Consider the following 23,822-nt stretch of genomic DNA (forward strand, 5'->3'; position numbering starts at 1 on the left):
GACTTTCAAAAAAGTCCTTAGTCGGATCAGGAGCCGTCGGCTCCTGGTCGGATTTAATATGGTGCGGGACCTCTCGCTACTTCTTGGTCGGCCGCTTCGTTTAAAGAGGTCGACTTGAAGCACTGGAAAATGCAATTTTGCCGTTGTCCGAGGTGGGGGCATGGCATTTCCTTCTTTAAACGTAACCCCACAGTTGGGTTTTTGGTATGAACGCCCGGCCCACCGTGAGGATGGGCACGCTTTTGAGACCCCGTAAGACGGGGATTGTGGGTTGGCGGGAAGGATCTTTTTACATCATAGTCACATGGTCCCGTTCACTTCTCCTCGCTTCTTTGGTTTGCAAATGAGCGGAAAATGACCATATATTTTTGGTATTTGACAGAACGGAAATAGAAACACGCACCTAGACAACAAACTATCGATCCGATACGTTTGAATTGGTTTCTAAAACTTGCCCAGTTTAATTTGTGAGGTGAACTTTCCTGGATGAAAAATGACCATCTTTTAACATAATATGGCAACCGATCTGATGGCGGTGAGCAGCGATTCTTCTGTTCTCAAAAAGGAGCGCGCAAATTCTATTTCGGTGGTGGTAAGTTCCGCTTAATTTCTCAGTGAAGCAGCGATATTCCATTCCCTGAAGCAGTCGAATTGGCTCATTTTAATTAAGGTTGTTTTTGAGAATAACATTCCTAGATCTGACCGGACCATCGACGGGTCTTTCAACCATGATAACAATGAACCCCTTGAAGTATGTTACTGATCTACGGGCATTTATCTCATCATATTTCATAAATAACTAGATCGATGTATCTTTAATTTAAGCCTTAAAGCTACACAGAACTGGTGGTTATTTTGTCGGCTGGTATTGGTGTTATCTGTAGTGATCAATGAAGTGTTAACTTGTAAAAAGCTTAAGTACGCTGATATTTTTCTGTGTAATTTTTACGCAGCAGGACGACGGCGAATTTGGCGCTCGTCAAACTTCTGCCAGATGGAAACTTCAACACAAGAGACAAGTTTTAAATCACAAAATATTTCGGCAGACAAAATTGCGAGACGGAGCAGAAAATCTGATGAAAGCTCTCAGGTTAGGTTTTGTTCTCTTGTCAAGGTTTCTCAGATTAAGTTAAAAAGCTTTTACTGAATTATAAGCTTAGCCTACTATAAATAGATTTTCTTGTGGGCATCTGATTTGAATTTGGACGTGAACTCAAGCCTTAGAAACTTCATATCTAGTACTCTCCTGTTTTATTTTGATGTTATTTTGTAAATAATATATGTTTATTTTTTTTGTTTTTAAGCTTTAAATTCTCTTGACCCGATAGTCTGAAAAAATTGTAGACGATTTCAATGTTGATTCACATGTCTGATTAAAACAATTACATAAAAGACACCAATAATGTTAATTTTATAAATCATATTCTGTAAACCTCTTTCAAATATTATGATTTCCCTGCTGTTAGAGAGCTCTTGGAGTCTTTTTTAAAATCCTTAGCCATAAGTCTATGACCTTTGTTCAAAAAAAGCATTTGGCAATTTTTTCACAGATCTTTCACAAACTTTCGAAAGGCTAGCTTGCAATGGCAGTTTGGTTAGAGGGGAAGGCTCCCCAGATACTCATGCCATTATGTGCTTCCAACCGGGGTCGTGAAGTTTCCATGTGATCATCTGGACTGCCCCAGTTGTTTCAAGTTAGTAATGTTCAGGTGATTCAGCTGATTTAATATGGAAACACTACCCGGAGAACAATAATGCCAAAGACCCCGTTCAATGGGTTGACCTTGATCGTGTGGATAGATCTAAGTTCTATCTAGTAGGTAGGGATGATCAAGAAAAATATGAAGTGATCATATGGAAACAATTTCAGATAATCAAAACGATCGAAGGCTATCCCAAAATTATCACCCATTTTGAATGAGTCATATCATCCACATTTTTTTACGTTTCTTTTATTTATACATGTAGGTATAAGGGGCCTTACATGTAACATACATGAAATGGCAACGAATAACACAAAAATGAGTTGAAACTATGACAGTGACAAAGACAAGCATTAAAAAAATAGAAAATTAAAGCAGGGATGTGGCTTCCTTCTTAATACAAACAACAGGTTTTGAAATTCAGACTTGGGACATACGTAGCCTCCTATTAAGGAGGGCCTCATGCTCCAGTGATCCTGGGTTCAAGTCTCAATTTGAGCTTTGGCTGGAGTTGATTTTCGATAGTCTTGAGTTCAACTCCTCATACAGCCATAATTGTAAGCCAATTAAACAACTGGTTGACTTTCACCACTTCGGGTTTTAATTTTGTCTATGCTGTTATCTTGAGATTATTAATTTGTTTTTCGCCCTTGAGTTCAGTCAGGGCTGTCATTAAGAGTAGGGAGCCGGGGATTGAGTGTGGTCTCCAGCTACTCTTATCAGAAAATAGAAGAAACATAGAACCAAAAGAAATCCCTAGTTGTTTGATTCCTTACCTACTTGTTGTATCTACCTGGCAACTTGAAATCTTATTGACAACCCTGACAACAGAGTGCCTATTAAAAAACTAGCTATAGTAGCTTTCTAAGTCTGGTGGAAACGGTTTTGCACCTGAACAACCAAGGGTGCCACAGGGATTTCAATAATAATTGAAGTAGCCAGCAGGTTTGAGTAGAGTACTCGACTGTCTCAACAAAGGGGCTCTTAATCCTCACCTCTAGGGGGTTCCTGGGGCATGCTCCCTCAGAAAACTTTGAAATTTCAAAGCCCTTAAATGTGATTTCAAGCGTTCTGGGGACTAAATTGAGTATGAAAGAGTGTGTTTTTCTTTCAAGAAAATGTAGCTTTCATTCAAGTTCTGATTATCAACCACACAACTAATAATTACAAGCAATAAACAAACGTACATTTGAAGGAGAACAAATTATGTGTAAACCTCTAAAGAAACTTGTGAAGAATTGACTGAAATACAGCGTTTGCATAACTAAAGCATAACTCAAAACCAGTGGGCCTTTACATTTTCATTCAGATTTTACGATATGTTATTTGTTTATGACATCATAAGCACAAGGTGCCTCTTCCTTCGTGGAGAAAAGTAGCCAACTTCTCTGAACAAAATAACTGACACGTGTCGCGGATCGTCGGTGCTTATCGAAACCCCTGGTGTCAGGTTCTGTTTCCCAAACTGTGTCTGCATGCCAAAGTTTCAACACTGTATTTTAGGAATTTCTTTAAAAATATGAAAAAATAAATTGTCTTTGAAAGTGGTTAAACAACAAAGAGTTTGCTTTGTTGCAGGTTAACGAATGATCGTAAAACAAAACTTGCTGTCAAGACAGAGTTGAGTTTTGCCAATTCTCAGCTCGATTTGCTGAAAGAAGAATTGGAAGGGATTAACAGTACATTTGATGTCTATCAATTTGACAGGTGTGGTATATACATACATGTAGATATTATGTTGGGGGTAAATTTGTTGTCAAAGTAAAGTAAGGTTAAAAGCTTTTGACATAGATTGATTCTCAATTTCCTTTAATGTCTCTATTGTTAATAAAAGATAATGGCCAAAATACAAAGGAAAGTGAGAATCAACCTACCACTAGCTTAAAAAGTTTTAAACCTGAATTTTGTTTTGACCTATGAAATACATGCTGCATTTAGATGATAATGCAGGTTGTGGAAAAATAATGTAGATCATTGAATTTTATAACTAAAGTTAACATTCCTGTCTGGGAAGTCAGCTGGAATTAAAAAATATATGTATATTTTAATGTTTTGTGAAAGGTCATTGAGCATGTGTTAAGAAGTAAACTTTGATTTTTCTATCTTAAGAGAGTGAGAATGGCCAATTCAAACTAGCAGTGGATTAATAGACAGCCCCCAGTATTTCAAGAAATAGATAGCACTATCTATTAGCTGACACAATTCAGGGTGCAAAGAAAATCGTTTTTACAGCTTACCATCATTCTGGCTAGCTGATGCTAGCATTTACTAGCCCAGACATCATTTCAATTAACCCCCAAAACTTTTTGACTAGCAGAATTGATTTCACAGTTCTTCTTTTATTTGAATTCCATAAAAAACATCACTTGCCCATCAGGCAAGTCTAAAACAGAATTCACTAGCCCAATAGCAAAATCCATTAGCCCCGGGCCATCGGACACTACCTTCTTTGCATGCTGCAATTGGTTCCCCTGAACCTTAACTGCTGAACAGTGATTTATCCAGTGGATAATGCTATGTACAGTCAACTCCCGGTAACTCGAACCCTCTATAACTTGAACCTCCTGCTAACTCAAAGCAATTTTCATTTCCCTTCAGAACATTTGCTGTTTAATTTTACCCTTGATAACTCGAACCTCCGATAACTCGAACTTTTTTCTGTTTCTCTCAAAGGTTCGAGTTACCAGGAGTCGACAGTAGTGTTTGAACAACCCGGGCCAGATAGATAAAATCAGATGGATTCTTCATTAATCCAAAGTGAACACTATCGTATTTTAACATCAAGACAGATTATCCATCTGTCAAATACCCCCTTTGAGATGTATGAAGTATGAAGACGGCCAGTGCCTGTCTGCAGAAAAAAAGCCTAGCCAACATTCCCGTCTTGAAAGATTGACAGTCACTAATTTATTACATGTGTTATTACTATTAATTTAGTTTAATGCATTTGTTTGATATGCAATTTAGGAGTGTTGAGCACCAGATCCCTTTGATTGCTGTTGGTCTCAGAGAAACAAAGGATCTTGAGTTCAAGGCTAATTTTAAAGTTAGTACAATAACTAGCTGCTATACAGTGTAACTGCAAAGTATACAGTAATACTTGTCTTATCAACTTAGAAAGTTCATAATCAATTTCAGCTAACTCATTTAAGATCATCTTCTCTGAATCACTCAAGTCAGCTGGTGGAACAAGATCTTGATGTAATATGTCGGCTTTTTTAATTTCATAACTTCATCTGTTTCAAATATACCTGTGAATGTCATTATTTGTATCTTTTTACCTCTCTACAGATTTGAGCAAAAAGTCATATACTGTAAGCTGATAAAATTCCCCCATTAATGAATAACCTATACATTGTTGATTTATGTAGTGTAACTTAATCATAGTTGAAAACTGAAAGGGTCAGGAAGGTTCTTTTTGTGTAATAATGTACAATCAATAAATGTATTAGTCATATTTCAGGCAGTATTGCAGATGTACCTTGTATGCTAACCATACTGCCTATGCATAGGAGTAAGATTCTTTAAGTTTTGCATAACCCATCCCCCCCCCCCCCCCCTCCATCCCCTTCTGCCTCTGCTATCAAAAATGCTAAATTTTGTTTGCACTTTAGCTTGTCTAAGGCATCCTTCAGTTGTGTTTGGGTAGAATTCACTCTAATTTTCACTGTATTCTCTGTTCTAAAGTCATTTTATGAATTTACTGTACATAGCTCACTGTCTTATATTAATTGGTAATGGTGAGTTATATGGAATATTGCTGTGTAAAAATTATGTGCGAATGCATTTTCTTTATCCTTGATTACTACCAGGTCTCTTACAGTGTATAATACATGTAGCCCAAGCACTACTACATTTATTCACTGTAGTTTGCCTTTTACAAGTAAAATGGGTGTCTAGAAAACAAATACCCCTAAGACTACTAAGACCCCCACCCAATGACTCTGAACTTAATTGATTAGGGTTAGGAAACTGAGTGAATCAGGTTCCATTTAAGTCATTACACTGGACAAACTGACCTGAAAGTTAATCAGCTGAGTTTCCTAGCTAATCAATAAAGTTCCGAGTCATTCGGTGGGGTCTTAGGGGGTCCTAGGGGTCTTTGTTTTCAAGACTCCCCAAGTAAAACCCTCTAGGCAACCGCATGACATCTCATAGCAAACCAAAAGCACACAAAATAGTTATATAAAAGTATTATTTTTTATTTCTTTCTCAAGTTTACTTCTTTTGTCAAATTTTAAATCCCTTGGCTTCAATACTTTAATAGTCCCTATTCTAACAGCTGATAAGCAACTTGACCAGGTGGTAATGATTATTTTGTTTCATTTTAGGATGTTATTTTGTATCATTATGGTGAAGCTCCAGACGATTATGAAAAGGAGTTGGAGCTGTTTGAAAATCTTAGAAAGGTTTGTTTAGCAACTCATAAAAATATGTTTGAGCAAGACAGAACATTAGAATGAGATATTGGGCGCTTTCCATTTGACCTCAAGTTCCGAAAATTTGGAAATGGTGGCCTATGGCACAGAAATTTCTGCCGAAATTTCCAGAAAGACAAAAAAATGCAGGGTGCTCATTAGGCATCAGAGATTGGAGAATTCTCCGTTTACTGTGAAAAATTCTCTCGCTAATGTTCGGTAGCCTGTGACCATTTTTTATTCAGATGAGGAGCCTCTTTCAAAATATTTTCCTGTAATGTTGCACCTTTCTCTTGCTACTAGAATGCTTTATGAAAACTCTGGAGCTGTTAAATTTCTGAAATGCGAACCAAAAGTTCAGTCAATTAAGGGAGCAAAGTTAAATGAAAAGAAAAGTTTCAGGAAGGAATTATCACAAATTTTGGGATACCACGTGAGGTTGTCCTCTTTTTTAAAAATTTTTGATAATGCTTTTCCATTCGCTACTATAAGTTGCTGAGAATCTAAACCAGAAGTTTTGGTTAAATGAAAAGCTCCCATTATGTTAAAAAAATTCCCATTCACCAATTTCCTTTAGACCATATCATGTACTTGTTTACCCTCCAAAACCTTGCATAGCCATTGTCTTTGATTTCTCTTGGCATATGGGACAACTGTTATGCCCAGTAGAATTTGGAAGCAATGGTTATGCAAACTTTTGGGGGTAAACAAAGTGCATTGTGGTCTATGTGAAAATGGTGAATATCAATGATATGACCAATATTTGTTTTTATTGCATTAGGGTGGATTTTCACTTTTGCACATGAAATTTATTTTCGTAAATTATAAAATAATTTGCAATGTATAAAAGGCTTTGCATATATGTATCCGTAAAAGTTAAACCTTGCTTGACTTTTACATTTTCAAGAATTGCCTCTTAGCCATAAAATTTTTCTGTATGCACTTTAAAAGTTATGACTGGAAATCTACCTATAAGAGGTAATTGCATAGTTTTGTCATTGCAAATAACCCTTGTAGAATCAGACACTATGTAGAATCTATGCAAATGCTATGTCACAAAGCTATGTAAAACCTATGTCAATCAGTCATACATTGCTTTAACCAGATCCTATGTTGTTTCTATGCCAGGACTATGTTTTTTGTATCGAAAATGCTATGTTTTCGCTAGTCAAACGGAACCTACTTAAAAGCTATGTAGTTTTTAAAGGTAGGAATAAAGGAAGAAATGACATAGTTTCCACATAGCCTATACATACAGTTTACTTAGCTTGTGGAAAGAGATTTTAGACTTCATAGTCATCCTCATAGAAAAATCATAGAAAATAAATAGCCTTCACATAGGACTGAAATAGAGTTTACATAGTAAAACGGAACAGGGAACAGTTGATTAAATAGCTTTTGAATAGGGTTTGCTTAGAATTTAGATAGCCTAGAAATAGTAAAAACATATGAAAAGCATAGCCTTTTTAAAGGTGACATATACTTTGCATAGCATTAAAATAGGGAAAACACAGAACAAATAGTTTTTGCATAGGTTTGAAATAGGATTTTAATAGTATTTGAATAGGTAAAACATATCACATACACAGGCTTTAACTAGAGTTCAAACAGAAATTACATAGAATTGACATAGTCTCTTATGTATGTAGGTTTCGATCTGCTTAAGCAAATGTAGTGTTTGAAATACGCTCGTAAAAATCACCAAAATAGTAAAAATGGTATAAACATATGAATTAGAATACCTTTAACATTGGTATGAAATAGGTTTTGAAACGAAAAATCGAAAAACTATAGCAATATAATACCACGAACACTAATAGTAGCACAAATGCAGTATTTTCATGGAGGTTTCAGAATCGAAACCCCAAGTTAAAGTTTGCCTAATTTGCTTATCGTGTAGACTTTTTGCTGATGTCGTGCTCTTCAGTGCCATACAGTTTCCTTTTGACTGCAACGAATAAGTATCTGCAAACAGAAAAGTGGAGATTTTAAGGCAAATGAACATAAAAACAACCTGACGTTTTAGAATTGAAACGAAGGAGTATCAAAGCGCAATCGAAGGTGACCGATCCTTGTTCAGATACTCGAAAAAGGGAGACAACACAGGCAAATCGAAACTTAATTGAGAAAAATATCACTTACCAATGTTAGGAATACTTTTTGTTGAGCCTGGCAGGAAAAAGACTGGAAATTGAAGTTAAAAGAAGCGTCTTCTTGTAAAAATGCACGCTTACAGCTCGTCTTCTTTGACTTGAAAGCGCCCGCGTGGAAACAGACAATTTTCTCACCTTTTCATTGGTTGAAAAGGCCCACGTGAAGATAAAACGCACAATACGCATGTGTTAAACTCACGGGCTTCCCTGGAAACTAGTGAAAACAAAATGGCTGACAAACACCGAGGACTGCAGCTAGCGTTTCGCAGTTTTGACCATGCAGTTATATTCAGGAAACGTCCACAATTAAGACGAAGGATCGAACCCAATATAAAAGAAGAAAATGATACATGGAAGTATCATTTCAAGTGAAGAAACTCTAGGGAAAAGCTAGAAAGGAAAGTTAAGACAGGGATGATGGATGTAGCGATTCAATGCTTAACAAGAATCTTCTCACTAAGAAACTATCTGCAAGCACAAAAAGAATTATAGTGCATGATTTTTCAGTGTTTTAGTTTAAAACACTGCTTTTTACTTTGGAAGTATGCTTATCAACATGTCAGTCACTTAAAAGCTATGTTGGAATATCACATAGGAAACGCATAGACTACATTATTTCATATGAGTGATCCAGGAAAAATACGTCTATGTAAAAGCTATGTAAGCTTTATCTCATGATAAAGGTAAATTAAAATGTCACATAGTGAATACATAGGCTGCAAATATGTTTCATCACATGGCATAGAATATACATAGCACTATGTAAAAGCTAAGAAACTTGTTGGAAATAAAAATGAAGATCGAGATGCTATGTAAAAACTATTTTGCTTTGATGCATAGTGAATACATAGGATGCTAATCGGAAGGAAAAGCAGAACTTTCTATTGCATAGTAAATACATAGCTATGTAAAGACTATGAAAAGATTTTGAATAGTATTTGCATAGGTATTCAAAAGCTATGTGCTTTTCAAATAGCCTAAACATAGTTTCAACATAGATTTTGCATACTTTGGACTATGTTGTTTGGTGTGTTACATAGTTAATACATAGACAGTAGTGAACATAACATAGCTGAAACATAGTCCAACATAGTAAACAAATAGCATGAGCACAGGTTTTGCATATGTCTGGTTCTACAAGGGAAAGGCATAAAGTTATTGGACACTTGTAATAAGGAGCAAAATATTAATATTACTGTGGGCTTGGGCCTCTTATAGTTGGGTTCTCCTCTTGCCACTGATGAAAATTGCTGTCTAGAGAACAGAGGAGCATTGGCAACACACACAAAAAAGTTCCACTGTACTTGCAGTTTCTCAGTGATAAATTTAATTGCTAAAAACAAACATGACATAAATAATTATTTAAAGTGAAGTAAATGTGGATGAATTAAGGTGTCTTCCTTGTGGCTAAAATTAATTATTTCTCTGGTTGCGTTAAGTGCAGTGAAATGTACTTTTCAGGGCCCTCAAAATTAATTACGTGAAGAACTTTCTTAACTCTGGGTTAAACACTGATCAGGCCCAAGTACTGTTGTGCACCCACTTGAATTTTTCCTCCTCCTTCTCAAAACTTTCTGGAGAACCCTTATGCGAATTATCCTGATAACTGGCTTGTAGCAACTGGGTTTTATTGTGGCAACTGCATGCAAGTAGACTGTCCTCTGCAACCCTGTGAAAGTTTTTGTGAAGAGAGTTTAAACTGTAGAAGTATTCTGTATCATTATTGATGCAGCAATGCTGTTCTGCACCAGTTAAAAAAATTATTTTGCAAATTTTTTTTGGTCTAGTTCGAATTATGAGGTCAAGCCACGATTACTGTATAGAATCAAAACCCTGTTTCAGTTCACATTCATCAAACTTCACCGAATCTTGTAGACATTGTTAGGCTTTTTGTTTGCAGCTGTTGCGACAACAATATAAACTATACTAATCAGTTCTGGTGCAAACTTGTTTCTGGAACGAGTTAGATAAATAATAGACTAACCTTCATTAGCAAATTTCTCGCTAATGCATATTTGTCGCATTTGAAGGGTGTTAAGGTGGATGCTAATCTCTGAGCTGTACTGTAAGTTGATTTGATTCATTTCTAACTTGTTATTGTTGTTCCTAGGAAGCTGTGTGCAAGGTCAGCAGAGATGAGGGTGGTATTCATGCTTTGTTCTCGTATTACAATCAACTGTATTTTGTGGAGAAGAAATTCTTTCCTCAAAGAAAAGGAGTAGCCATGCCAGTTTACTTTCACTGGTAAGACAACTTATTATAATTATGAGAAGATACTATACAACTTTACTTCCAAGACAGCGTGCAAAGAAAATCATTTTTACAGCTTGCCCTTTGGGCAAGCTGAAGCTAGCAGTTACTAGCCCAAACGTCATTTCCGCTAGCCCCAAAAGCTTTTTGACAAGCAGAATTGATTTCACAGTTCTTCTGTTATTCGAATTCCTAAAAAAATACATCACTTGCCCGTCGGGCAAGTTAAAAATAGAATTAACTAGCCCGATAACAAAATCCACTAGCCCCGGGCTGTCGGACACTACTTTCTTTGCACGCTGCAAGATAGCCTACCTAGTATGTAAATAAAAAGTTTGTTAATGGCACATTAATAACCAAGGCATCTTAAATATTAATGTTGTAGAGAGAGAGTTAGCTGATAACACCATTATCTTAAAAGGCATTTCGCTATATTTGAACATTACTTATCATTCAGAAAAGTAATATTATTATTCACCTTTCAACAATAATTATTGAAGTTTTGCTGTCTTCTTAAGGTTTGATATGACAACTGGTCTACCAAAAATACAGAGGTCTCTAGCATTTGAAAAGGTATGGCCTTGTCACTCTTCCAACTGAAAATAGTGATGTGATGCATAAAAACCCACATAAGAAACCCTGACTTTTGGCAACAGGCTGTGTTATGAAGCAAGAGTGTAGCGTGATTGAGAGATGGCGTGATTTTATTCCTTTTAGATTTTGTTATTAATAGTTTCACTGGTGTGTCAGAGCGACAGAAAACTTGATGACAGATCGGATTAAAAACTAAAGCTTATAGATTCACTGAAGTCACAATTTCGTGTCGTTTGTGAGAGAGCCATTGTACTGTGAGGATTGAAGCTGTGAAATAAACCCTGTTTTTGCTTAAAACTGTGATATCGTGAAGAACGGCCCTTCGGCATTCACGACAGCTGTAACTCAGTTTTGTATCCTTCGCTATAGAGAGTCTTGTAAATGGTGCTTTAGGTTCTTTCTTCAAAGTTTCTTGTGAAATACAAGTTTGTGCAGCATCGAAATAAGCTTAATTTCTTCACTTCAACATTGTTAATTTGTAGAGTAATCTACAAATCTCTACAGGAAATAGACTTTGTTACTGGAAAAGAGGTTTCATAAAAAGCCAGGTGAAAAGATGCCTCCTGCCTTAGGATTTTGGGGGCAAGGATCAGGGCAGCTAGTGTAACGGAAGAAATTCTTTAAAGATACATACTATTATTTTCCTTTTTTAATTGTAATAATTTTGATTGCAGGCTAGCATTCTCTTTAACATTGGTTCTATCTGGAGTCAAATTGGAGCAAAGCAGGTAAGGAGACTTAATTGAATGCCTAAGTTTGCATTGCACAGATAGCTATAACCTGCAATCAGGTGTGTTTTTTTTTTAGAATAAAGTAGGGAAAAAGAGCAATGCCTTTATTTTTTCATGAGCACCATCTTCCCCTGCTTTAAAATAATTAACATCTGGTTGACTAGTCATAAACATGGCATGAAAAAATGAAAAGGCATGAAAAAATGAAAATGCCTGCTCTTTTTACTCTGGAAAATCAAAACAATAACTATGTTCAGGGATCGTTTCTTCTAAAAATTAGCAAAAGCGTGTTTCTGTGATTGAGTAGCATCAGCTGGATTTTTATTTCAATATTATTTAATCAGCCACAAAATCACAAAAAGAAAACATAAGCTGGTGGGAATCTTGGCACTAAATTGGTTTTGTTTCATTCAAGTGTTGCTTTCCTGTGGGACGTCAAATCTTATCTTCAGCCATTTAAAACAGAACCGTACATCTGGACCAGTAATAAATAACTCCAGATTCTGGCACTTTTTACATGTGATCTGTTTGAAATTAAATACAAAATATGCATCATGCTCTCATTCCCACAAAAGACATTAAAGATATATACATGTAGGGAGGGCATAATTGCAGGCTAATTAAAGTAGTGTATCTGAACGACACTGCCTGAATGGTAACCTTTTTGCCACAATCCCGGACAAAACTACTTGAGAAAGTTTTCCCCATCATGTCCACATTCCTATGCAACAAAACTATTTCCAAAACAATGCCTTTGCGGGAAGAAATCCCCTTCCCCCAGTTTAATGTTGCTTCCTACAAACGCCCAGGGATCAGGCTTTCTTTTGAATACACAACAACACTGCTTTCAGGAGAAGGGGGAAAAACCGGTACAGCTACGGTGTTTAGAAAAATGTTCCCTAAGTATACAATTTCTCAACAGTTTTGTCCAAGATTGTGGCCTGTATCACAGATGTAATTTAACCTCAGTTAGTAACGTCTGCGAAGCAGCACCAATATCCTTCTTCTGTGCCCCCAGTGGACCCAACTAATTTGGAATTTCCTTTCATACTGATTGGTAAATCAACCAGCGTGCAAAGAAAGAAGTGTCCGATAGCCTGGGGCTAGTGGATTTTGCTATCTGGCTAGTGAATTCTGTTTTTAACTTGCCCAACAGGCAAGTGATGTTTTTTGAAAATCTGAATAACAGAAGAACTGTGAAATCAATTCTGCTCATCAAAAAGTTTTTGCGTGGGGCTAGTTGAAATGACTTGTGGGCTACTAACTGCTAGCTTCAGCTTGCCTGAATGACAAGCTGTAAAAATGATTTTCTTTGCACCCTGATCAACAGTGGCTTTTTTTGACAAACCATTCATTGCACTTACTCAAATCTTGGTACACAGGTAGTTGCCCAGAACAATGATTTTGGTGCTGTTGTGCAGACAGACTTAACCAGAATTTAGTTTTGCCTGTGGTGCAGGCTACCTTTTTGCTTATCAAATTAACAGTTTCGTTTTATCTTGTGTTACCTGTGGATTCTCCACTCCAAGGGGTTGGATGCTTATTTGGGACGGGGCAAATAAGTACTGACATTTCATAATTTTCCCTTTATGAAGGACAGAAGAACTCAAGAAGGTCTTACCAAGGCAATTGATGTTTTTCAGAAAGCTGCTGGTTAGTGTGAAAATATTCATTCGTAAATTTCTAACAATCATTATATTATTCATTCAAAGCATTTTTCCGTTACTGATTAAGTAAAATACCATGCATTTTTCATCATAACCAGATACTGTCGACCAAATTTGGAAGAATATGTGAAGAATGACGTCAATCTACCTTGGCAGATAACACCCTCCTCATCCTCCATAATTCTTCAGATGATACTCAGCCTCTGTCAATATTGCTTATTATTTTTCCAGGTGTGTTCAGATTTATCAAAGATAATTTCATCAACTCTCCAAGTGCTGACTTAACACCAGAGCTAATGGACATGTTGATGGCTGTTATGCTGGTATGTTACCAACATATCAATTCTCCTCGCTTGTTCTTCTGTATTTTTTTTGCATCTTTTCTGAGAATTCAATTGCTCATCAGTAGTATCCTCCTCGAAAAACCTGCAAAGCTAAAAAAAAACTTGGATTCCAGCTTGTCTTTTGGGAAAGCAGCTATCACATTTTGCTTGTGTCCAGGGTGTATATGCAGTACTGTAAATTCCATGTATAAGCCCCTCCAAATGTAAGCCCCCCAAACTCGTAACGCAAAAAACCCTCTGTTAAATCGCCCCTCCAAATCTAAGCCCCCCTGGGGGCTTGTACTTGGAAATTGCCATCAAATACAAAGTAAAAGAAAGCAGAAATGGTAAATTTCCTTCCAACTATAAGGCTAGCCCAATATAAGCTGAATATAAGCCCTTCCAAAAATAAGCACCTCAAAAAGGGCCTTTGAAAAATATAAGCCCTGGGGCTTATTTTCAGAATTTTACGGCAATTGGTGATTTATTATTTTTCTTTCTTGAAGCAACTATTGAGTCATTTCAAAAAATCCAGCATAAGGTAAATTTGTGTGTTTTTTTTGGCAGGCTCAAGCTCAGGTTTGTAGGTGGGAGGAACGTCTTCTTGAAGGAATAGAAAGCAAACTAGCAGACATGGTTAGCGCAGCTCAGGAGTGTGCTGAGGTAGAGTATTAATAATAACTGACAGAGGTATTAATATAATAGCAATTATTCACTGAAGTAGAAGTGGCTAGTCGTGCATATTTACTAAGCTGCAACGCAGCGAGGTTAAGTATCCACTACTAGCCACCGACACTGAGGTGAATAATTGCTTTAGTACGTACTAAAACAGTGAGATAATTGAGGAAAAAAATGATGATTTTTAACTCAAATACTGTTGCCAGCGATTACAATTTTGGCGCGTAATGACCGAATGGCCGGGCCCGTTGCTTTTTCTTGCCGGCAAATAATGCTTTTGAAGGCTTTAATTTGTTTAGCTCTTGCGGGGAAATTTCTTCAAAAGGAGTTGTGAATTCTTTTTGTATTTAAAAAAGGTTATTAAGTTTAGTTTTAAGCTTATTTATGAACAAGTCAACTAAATAAAATAATGCAAGACTTAAGCTTAATTTGCATTTGTAAACAAAAAACTTTTTGACCAGTTTTATCGATAGATTCTAGTAAAAAAGACAAAGCTTTACCTGTTAAAACTTCCAAATCGAACTTCGTCACCTTCTTCGTGTATTTCGGGAACAGCTTGGTTAGTTGTGAAGTTTCTTTGTTTGTTACGGCAGCAAACCAGGAAGGCATTTTACTCGCAACTTAGGCGAGTTTGGCGTCGCTCGCTCAGAGGAACTGGAGGTGGATCAGTGAATAGTGCAGGATATTCACTGACTGAGTAGCCAATCAGAGCGCGAGAAAAACACTATCCACTGTTTTAGTATATACTAAATAAATTTATACATGTATTCCCATTCATTTCAAGCTTGCTATTAGAGGAGAAGAAAAAGTTTGGGAGGATTATTTTTTTTTGTCAATAACTCATGTGATTACATACTGAATTAATAATATTATACCCCCCCACCTGCCCCCTTGATACTGGATCTCTGTGTTATGTCAAACATATTATCACATGTCAATTTCTACTTTGTATAGTTGCAGTTAATGCTTATGGCAGTTTAAGGAAATCATTGATTCTGGAAATCACACTGTATGCATCCTAGCCTGCATAACAGGCGCTTTATGAGCCAAGCGAGATGAACGTGGCATTTTGTGCAAAGTGCGAAACAAGTGCAGCATCCTGATTGTTATTAGCTACAGCTGTGATCTTTTGATTACTTTCTGCAGGTTAGTAATAGATACAAAAGGGCACAGATGATGATGAATGCTGGAATCTGCTTGAGTTGTGTTCCTTCTTCTTGGAAAAACTTGATGTCGGTGAGTTGTATGAAGTGTTAAATTTTGGCTGACTTCTCCATTGTATTAAAGGCAACATAATTTTAGGCAATAATGAATGACAGCTGTCTGGTAATAAATTTATTGTTATTATTAATTACATGAAATTTACTTTATTTGAAGGTTATGTGTCTCCACTACAAAGCCTTATCGCACTATTATGTTGCAGATGGGTTGCTGAAAAGTGTTGGTAAGGTCTGATAATTTATCTAGTGTTTAGTATCAAAATATTACTGCATTAGGGCTTTTACTAAGTCACTACGTTAAACAGCTCAATTGCTACCTCCTTTCACTGTATTGTTTCACCCATTGGCAAAAAGTCCCATCTGGGGACGCAATACAATTTTTTTGTTTTAATATTCGGTAGGTACTCCCAGTGATGAAGAACAAAAAGAAATAGTGATGTCGTTATTGTATACATCTCAGCCAGATGGTAATGCCACCAGGCAAAAACAAGGTAATAATTCTCTTTCTCCTCCAAAATGTGACAGCAAATTTCACTCTGATGTTATTGCAAAATTGTCTCTTTTCCTTTGTGTGAAAAGTCAAGCCTTAGAAGAAAGGAAGTGCTTTTTGTAGATCACCCTGTCAATTTTAATAATAGAAACATATTCACCTGGATAGTCAGAGGGGATTTTAATGCAATATCAAACTTAATTTGCTAAGTTGCGATTTTTAAGAAGCAGGAAATTTCTGCTATATAACAGCATTATAACGCCAAAAGTTGACCCTGTCATGTTTTAGAAGTGAAGAACGACAACAATAATATTATTTTGGAATTTCTGGTTAGATCAAACTACAATGGTCACGTTATCTTTTCTTGTTTCAAAAGGCTAACTTGCCTGTTTTTGTTCAGTGGTAGAAGTTACTTTACAGTCCCTGCTAAGAAATTGTCACATATGCCGGCTGACCAATTTGGTGGTCATGTTGACTATTGAACTAAGCATGTCTTTTCTACCAGCAAAAAATGAAGTTTTTCTTTAACTTAGTTTATTAATAATGTGGTCATTAGCACACGAGCTAACATACATGGTTAAATTTCAGCCAAAGCACACCTTCATTCTGCCCTAAAATTGCATGAAGAAGCCATGAAAGCAAGACAGATTTGTAGGCATTGCAGAAAAATTGCAGGTCTACATAAGGTAAAATAGCAACAAATGAGAAATGCATTATTTTACAACTTGAGGATCCTTGCATGAATTTTTTATAACAAATTGTCTATCAGACATTGTCATACATGTTAGTTATAATTTAAATAGGGCATATTATTTTCCATCCAATTTTTTACCAGGCTCTTCAAGAAGCTCGCATGACAACCACCAACACACTGGTTGCTATGGAAGAAGAAGATGACTTTGATGATCCTATGACCCCTACCCCAGTAAAAGGTCTGTTTAATGATATCAAGGTTTGCATATACCAGCAGCTTGTTGTTTAATGTCATGTACGCTTAATATTTTTGTCCATGTTCTTCCCAATGCCTTAATAATGTTATTGTGGCAGGAATTTTTCAAGTCATAGTAACTTAATAGGAGTTTTATTTTGCAGCATTGCCAAGAGTAAAGGCCTGTTGTATTCAGCCCAACTTCAACAGTGCATCAGTAGAAGACTTGTTTCACAAACTGGTAAGCAACTCAGTTACCTTTCTAAGCATTTTTATGGCTCATATCTTTAATTATCTTATGTAGCTGTACTCTGTCATGTGTGACTATTATTGCCAAAATTTAAGTGCATACATGGGGTGTTTTGAACAGACAGAAAATTGTTGTTGCTCGAAATATCTGTATGTCTAAACTGTTCGTCAGTAGGATGCCTAAAATGTGTGCAATTCCACAATTGGTTTCGGCTCCATTAAATCCTATACCAATTGCAGAACATTTTAGGAGGAGCCACCCATATTAGTGAACTTATGCAACAGGACGGGAGAGGAAAGAAGACGGCAAACCTTGTGTGACAAGCGTGACAATAATTTTATTTGAAACAACTTTTCGCCAAACTTCACTTTCCTTTAAACAGATCTTTTTGTAAAGGACCAGAAAACCTTGGTGTTCAGTGAAGATCACGACAAAACCCACAAGTGATAGCCCTGTCACGTTTGTCACACACAGCTGTTTTGCCGTCCTCTTCTTCCTGCCGTCCTGTTGCGTAAACTCACTAATGTTACAGCACAGTTACTGACAAGGCCTATGAGTGGGAAGCCAGTCTATTGCAGTGTGTTAAATAATGAAAATAAAAATACAGTCACACCAGTTAAAAAAGTGAATAAAGCATGTGCAATTTTGGGATTAAAATTGCATGTGCACACACAACCTACACCAAAATACTGGAAGAATTCTGGAATAATTAAATCAACAAAGGATATGGTGGTACCACGCAACCATTGATTGCCAGTGTCATCACCCTGGGTGTAGTGTTATACTTCTTGATGATAACGCTATGACTCTTGAAGAACTTGCTGGTTGAGTTGCTGTGGGGTCATGTTTGAATTTTTACAGATGGAACTATAAAAAAAGTTATTTAATAAATTTTTGAAGCAATCACTAGAGAGATCTTCAAGGTTTCCTTCAAATCTCAAACTTAGAGAAATTTGGTCTCCTCAAATGGCCATGTAATGTTCTATTTTATTATGGAAACACCAATGAAATACTAAACCATTCACTAAAATATCTTTTGCTGTTAATGGCATGATTTATTATTATTTATGTAAATGTAGTATGCCACCACTCCTTGACCACCAGGTATTTGTAAAGTAGTATAATATTGGATGGACACAAAGTTTACTTTAAAAAATACCATTTTCTTTTTAGGGTCCTGTCCACATCTTCAATGCAAAATCAGAATGGAGTGCAACAAAAACTGTCACGCTGGAAAGAAGAAACGGTGGATATGGCTTCAGTGTTATTGGCTCTGCTCCTGTGATTGTACAGAGCGTAGAGAAAGAAGGAGCTGCAAAGGTGATTTACACCGACATTAACTTACTGTCCAGGGATTTATAAATATTCTGCAAAGATGATCCTCTAATAAGACAGTCATGATAGTGGAAACACTGGTAGGTACAAAAAACACAGGTCATAGGTCACAAGTGCAAGTCACTGCTCTACTGATATAAAAATAAGAATAATTTGCAGTTTCCCCTTAAGCTAACACTCTATTTAGTATTGCTCGGAGACACTTGAAGTTTTGCTTATTTCCTGTAGCACGGTGACCTTTACTCTAACCTGCACTTGTGACCTGAGTCCTGTAACGTGTGTTTTGTACCTGCAGTTTTAAACAATAAAGAATTTGTGCCAGGTCTAAAGTACAGGTCACTTTCCACAGGTCAAGATCAGTAGAAGTCACTGCTCCATTGATAAATTACTAAACCACACAGTTTCCCCTCAAAATAAAAGTACCACTTTTGTAAAGAGATATATTATGGCTAGGAGACACATTGCTGTTAATATATCTGTAGCATGGTGACCTGTTCTCTGACCCGTGGTTTAAACCCACCACTTGAAAGCTCAATCAGTAACACACTCACTTTTGAGTTAGCAGTTATTATAGTCTCCTCAGTTTTTTGTTACTTGGATAACTATGTGACATAAAAAGATATGTTGATAAATCACCTGTTGGGTTAATTTATTGTCATTATTTTTTTTATTTTTGCATCATAGGATGCAGGGGTCCAAGTTGGAGACGTAATCACTGGAGTTGACAATACAGACTGCAAATGGGGAGATCACTCATTTGTTGTCTCATTAATTCGCAATACTGAAACCTGCGTAACACTTGATATTGTGACACCCAACTCTCTCAAAGAGATAGCTGAGATATACAATGTTAAACTGGCAAGAGATGACCAAGTTGTAACAAGTGACTATAGTGGTTCTATTGGGAGTAGGAGTTCTAGCTCTTCACGTAACAGTACCCTTAATGGATTGTACTCTCTGACTGGAAGCACCCACAGTTCAACTGGTTCAAGACCTGGAACTCCTGTGAAGCACAGTGCTGCGCTAGAAACTGGAAATGAGTCAATAATGTGGTAGCAGATGGTGGATGTTAATAATTGTGAATGAGCAGCAAGTTGCTTTCATTATAAAGGCAGTCCAAGTGATCTATGCAAAATCTCACTTTTGAAGTATTCAAGGAAGAGAATTGTGTGTACTAAAATTTCTAAAGGCTCATCTGGTTCTTAATTTTTTTCTACAGTCAAGGGAAATACTTTGATGGAACCTTGTGTGAGAGGTAGATTGCAGTTCTACTATAAAGAAAGACCATCTGAATTAGTAACTTTCCCATATACATTTCAGTAATACTGTAAATGATAATAAATTAATACTACAGTCATGATCAACATACCCTTAAGTAAACAGTACCGTACAATAGCTGGTCATGTTAGCATTTGGAATGACACAATATTTTATTGTATATCAGTGGCAAGTACTATAGTTTTTTTTTTGTAGATCACAGGTCACAAGTAAGGTTAGAGGACAGATCACTGTACAACGGCAAATAGACAACAGTAAACACCCAAAGTGTCTCCTAGCTAAAATTAATTGTAGACTCCACAATAGAGTTTTAGCTTTAAGAGGAAACTGATTATCTCAGCTATTCATCAATAGAGCAGAGACCTGCACTTGTGACCTGTGACCTGTGTTTTGTGCATGGGAGTATATTATGTTAACTGCAAGTCTGACTGGTGAATGTTAATTCATGTGTCTTGTTTTGCCTACTGTGTATTTATTTTGTTATTGAAAATAATTAATTCTGTAAATTTGAGTGTATAATGTACATAACTCACCACCTCTGCAATCAGAACGCTTTTGGATATAACATACTTACAGCAACATTGTTCCTTAAATATTTAGAATAAACTAATAGTGATTGCTTGAAACTATAATATTATATTTTTGTCTGAATACTACTTGACCAAAAAGAAGGCAAGATTAATTTCAGAAGAAAAGAAACTTGCAATGTTTTCATCATTGCCTTGAACCTAAGGGCCGTATTACACTTTATTAACCTTGTAAACTAGAAAGTTTTAATATTATTGCTTGCTGGAGAGCTTGATATGTCTATTATTCTATGTTAAGAGAGTCATAATTGGGCATTATTAACTGTCGCAACTGTATGGATGCAGAAAAATACAGGAAAATAGTAACTTGGAAAGTTATATAATACATAACTATTTTATTATTGGTTCAGCCACACCATAATTTACCCAAGCATGTTAAACTGCTTAAAATATTGAATATTGTCATCATATTAAAAGAAAATTATTATAACAGATATAAAGCTTATGACCCAAACTACAGTGATTTATTCATATACATTCACAATGTATAAAAATATTAATTTAAAAATGTATTGTCAGATCGTATAAAGAAATCTATTTTTTTAGACAATAAATTTATTTGTCAGAGAAGAGAGTTTGAATATGGTCTTTATTTTTGAAATTTAGAAATGTCATAATATTATTCAAACCTGTTAGCAGTTTAAATCCTCTATTTAACAGTCAGTGCTAGAGTCATAGCACAAAATTGGTCCTAACTCAATTGTCCCCAAGGGTGAAGCCACTAAATTGAGGTTTGACAGTATTTGTGCGATCTTTGGTCATTTAGTGAGTAAATGTTATTTGCCAAATCATGGCAAGAGAAAGGTTGCAGCTCACACGCAGAAACTTGGCAAGTGAAAAATACATTGATGAAAGATTTTGATTGACAGGTAAAATGTGACGTTTTCGTAGTTTCCATGGCAACATGAACAATTGAATAAAATTTCACTTTTGCCCAGTTTACATAAAGTTCGCTCATTAGATTTTCCTATAAACTTGCACACAGCTTACTATTATTAATCATGACCATTTGAAACTTATTTGACCAAATCTTAACAGACAAGTTTTTAGATAATCAATAATACAATTGTACTGTAATTATTAAATGTGTCACAAAATTCCTCTGTTCAACTTCCATTTTAAAGTTCTCATTATTTAAAATACGATAAAAGGAAAAATTCTGCCAAATATCACAAAATTCTAATAAGTAGATTTTGAGAAATCGTCTTCTCTGTACCACTGCTTTTTTTCGCCGCGACGTGAGTTACCGCTGACCGCGCGCAAAACTGTGTTCAGCCACCTTAATTAACTGTGGCAGTGTTGCTAACACGTAAGACAGTGTAATCAACCCTTTAATTCCCAAAAGTGATCAAGGTCAGCCTCTCCTTTAGTATTAATACATAATCACGAGAAAAGGTTACAAAACGTCTTGGAATGATCATCAAAAGGGAAAAAAGCTTTTTTGATCTCTTATTAAATTCTCTTATAAAAACTTTAAAAATTCTTTTCAGAAATGTATGTTGATCAGTCTGAAGAATTTGTATGTTGATATTGAGGATTTGAGGAATGCATCGTAAATAGTGGCTTTTGATCTGATGGCAAATTCTCCCCATGAAGTCACTTGGGTCTTTGTTCCAGGTAGGTTATTATTATTTTTGCTATTATTTTTCAGTCTATTATCATGTAAAAAAATTAATCGGTCTAATTCATGCTATGGCTATTTTCATTATGTTTTGTATAGCCTGTGTAGCTGCAAGGTTTTTGGGGTGATTTTCGTTTTTGGTTAGTATTTACAATCAATGCGGCCTCCTCGGGTTGGAAGGCGAGAGGAAGACCAAAAACTACTTTGAGAAGGACAATCGAGAAGGAGCGAACACAGGAAAAAATAACAGATTCCCATTTTTGGATATTTTTGGGTATTTAAAGAATACCCATAAAAATCCCAAATTTGGCAAAGTGAGACAAGTCCCAACCAGGGAATTCCCAACCAAGTTCCCAGATTGGGACTTGTCTCACTCTTCCAAATTTGGGATTTTTGTGGGTATTCTTTAAAATTAATACCCAAAAATATCCAAAAATGGGAATCCGTTATTTTTTCCTGTGGAAACGAAGCAAGGTGGAAGAGCTGGGGAGTAGCCAAAGCAGTTGCACAAGACAGAATAGAAAGTGTTGGTCAAAAAGCGTGGTGGCCTTATGTACCTACTGGCGTGATAAGACATGATGAGAAAAGAAGGAGGCCTGTATTCAACCCATTGATATTTTTGAAACACCCCTTCTAGCCAATCAGGTATGCCTTTTGTTCCGCCTGCTGGCAAATGGAGTTCCAAAAACTCTCATGGGGTTGAATGCAGGTTGTTTTTCCCACTCCTTCCTCCCTCCGCTTGCCCCACCCTCCCCCCCTTTTTTTTTTGGTTTGACCACTGTTCCGCTCTCACGTGGCTGTATCTCTTACTTTACAAACCACAAAGAAAAAAACTCACCAAAATTACAATAAATAAATAAAAAACTCCAGCTGTATATACAGACGATGTTTTGTACAAAGAGTAATTGATAATAAGCTGACTGAAATCTGTTCATTCATAGATGTTATTATTCTTCTGGATGATGTACACAACAATGCAATACTCAGAACAAAATTAATTGCAAATTGGTATGTTACAAACAAACTTGTTTATTTGCTAAGAGTGATCCACCCTTTGCCTCCGCTTTACAGCATTTCAAGAACCTCTTTAATCAAGCGTTCAGTTGGGAGACTTGCTTGGAGTTTTGTGCAGGACTCAGGGGCGGATCCAGGATTTTTTTTAGGAGGGGGTGCACTCGTCTCTTGCTCTACTTCAACACCAATAAACCACATAGTTTTTTTTTTTGCAGAATAGCAGTTGTATTAGAAAACCGCAGGTCATCTCAGGGGAGGGGGGATGCGCACCCCCTGCACCCTCCCCCTAGATCCGCCCCTGGGACTGTCTCACCTTTGAAGCCCCCTCACAATAGCATTATACTACATACCATCCTTGACATTTATTGCCACACTTGTTGAAGAACAGTGATTAAATGCCAATATATAACAAGTTTAAAGATTTGGCATTCAGTTAGTGGAGCACGGGTAAAACATAGAGCAAGTCAAGCCAGTCTCTAGCTAGTTTTTTTGTTTCCTTTTTTTCTTGTCCTCACATTTTTCACCACCAATCCTCCAATCCTGACCACAACCTGAACTCCTTGAACATGTATCTTACAACAG

General features: G+C 36.4%; 1 protein-coding gene across 3 annotated transcripts; it reads left to right on the top strand.

Moving 5' to 3' along the window:
* The first annotated feature begins 311 nt into the window (after window positions 1-311).
* On the top strand, window positions 312-21,158 carry LOC140927785 (rhophilin-2-B-like). Of its 3 annotated transcripts, none has more exons than XM_073377465.1 (19): window positions 312-592; window positions 954-1,090; window positions 3,282-3,410; window positions 4,671-4,749; window positions 6,035-6,112; window positions 10,385-10,518; window positions 11,043-11,097; window positions 11,793-11,846; window positions 13,445-13,502; window positions 13,748-13,839; window positions 14,407-14,502; window positions 15,664-15,753; window positions 15,895-15,961; window positions 16,139-16,228; window positions 16,816-16,913; window positions 17,063-17,159; window positions 17,320-17,396; window positions 18,579-18,725; window positions 19,425-21,158. In XM_073377465.1, the coding sequence occupies exons 1-19, from the start codon at window positions 515-517 to the stop codon at window positions 19,794-19,796; spliced, it is 2,028 nt and encodes a 675-aa protein (XP_073233566.1). In that variant the 5' UTR covers window positions 312-514; the 3' UTR covers window positions 19,797-21,158. The 3 variants fall into 3 exon arrangements, with proteins under 3 accessions (XP_073233566.1, XP_073233567.1, XP_073233568.1); XM_073377466.1 differs by having other exon boundaries at window positions 957-1,090; XM_073377467.1 differs by lacking the exon at window positions 16,139-16,228.
* The last annotated feature ends 2,664 nt before the right edge of the window (window positions 21,159-23,822 follow it).

This window comes from Porites lutea, chromosome 2 (genome assembly GCF_958299795.1).
Source record: "Porites lutea chromosome 2, jaPorLute2.1, whole genome shotgun sequence".
Lineage (NCBI taxonomy): Eukaryota > Metazoa > Cnidaria > Anthozoa > Scleractinia > Poritidae > Porites > Porites lutea.

What these genes read in the sequence shown, in the direction of transcription:
- LOC140927785 (XM_073377465.1), top strand. Translation starts at nt 515, where the DNA reads ATGGCAACCGATCTGATGGCGGTGAGCAGCGATTCTTCTGTTCTCAAA. An exon ending in GATGTCTATCAATTTGACAG is followed by an intron (nt 3,411 to 4,670) that starts GTGTGGTATATA and finishes TATGCAATTTAG; the next exon opens with GAGTGTTGAGCACCAGATCC. An exon ending in AGAAAGAAGGAGCTGCAAAG is followed by an intron (nt 18,726 to 19,424) that starts GTGATTTACACC and finishes TTTGCATCATAG; the next exon opens with GATGCAGGGGTCCAAGTTGG.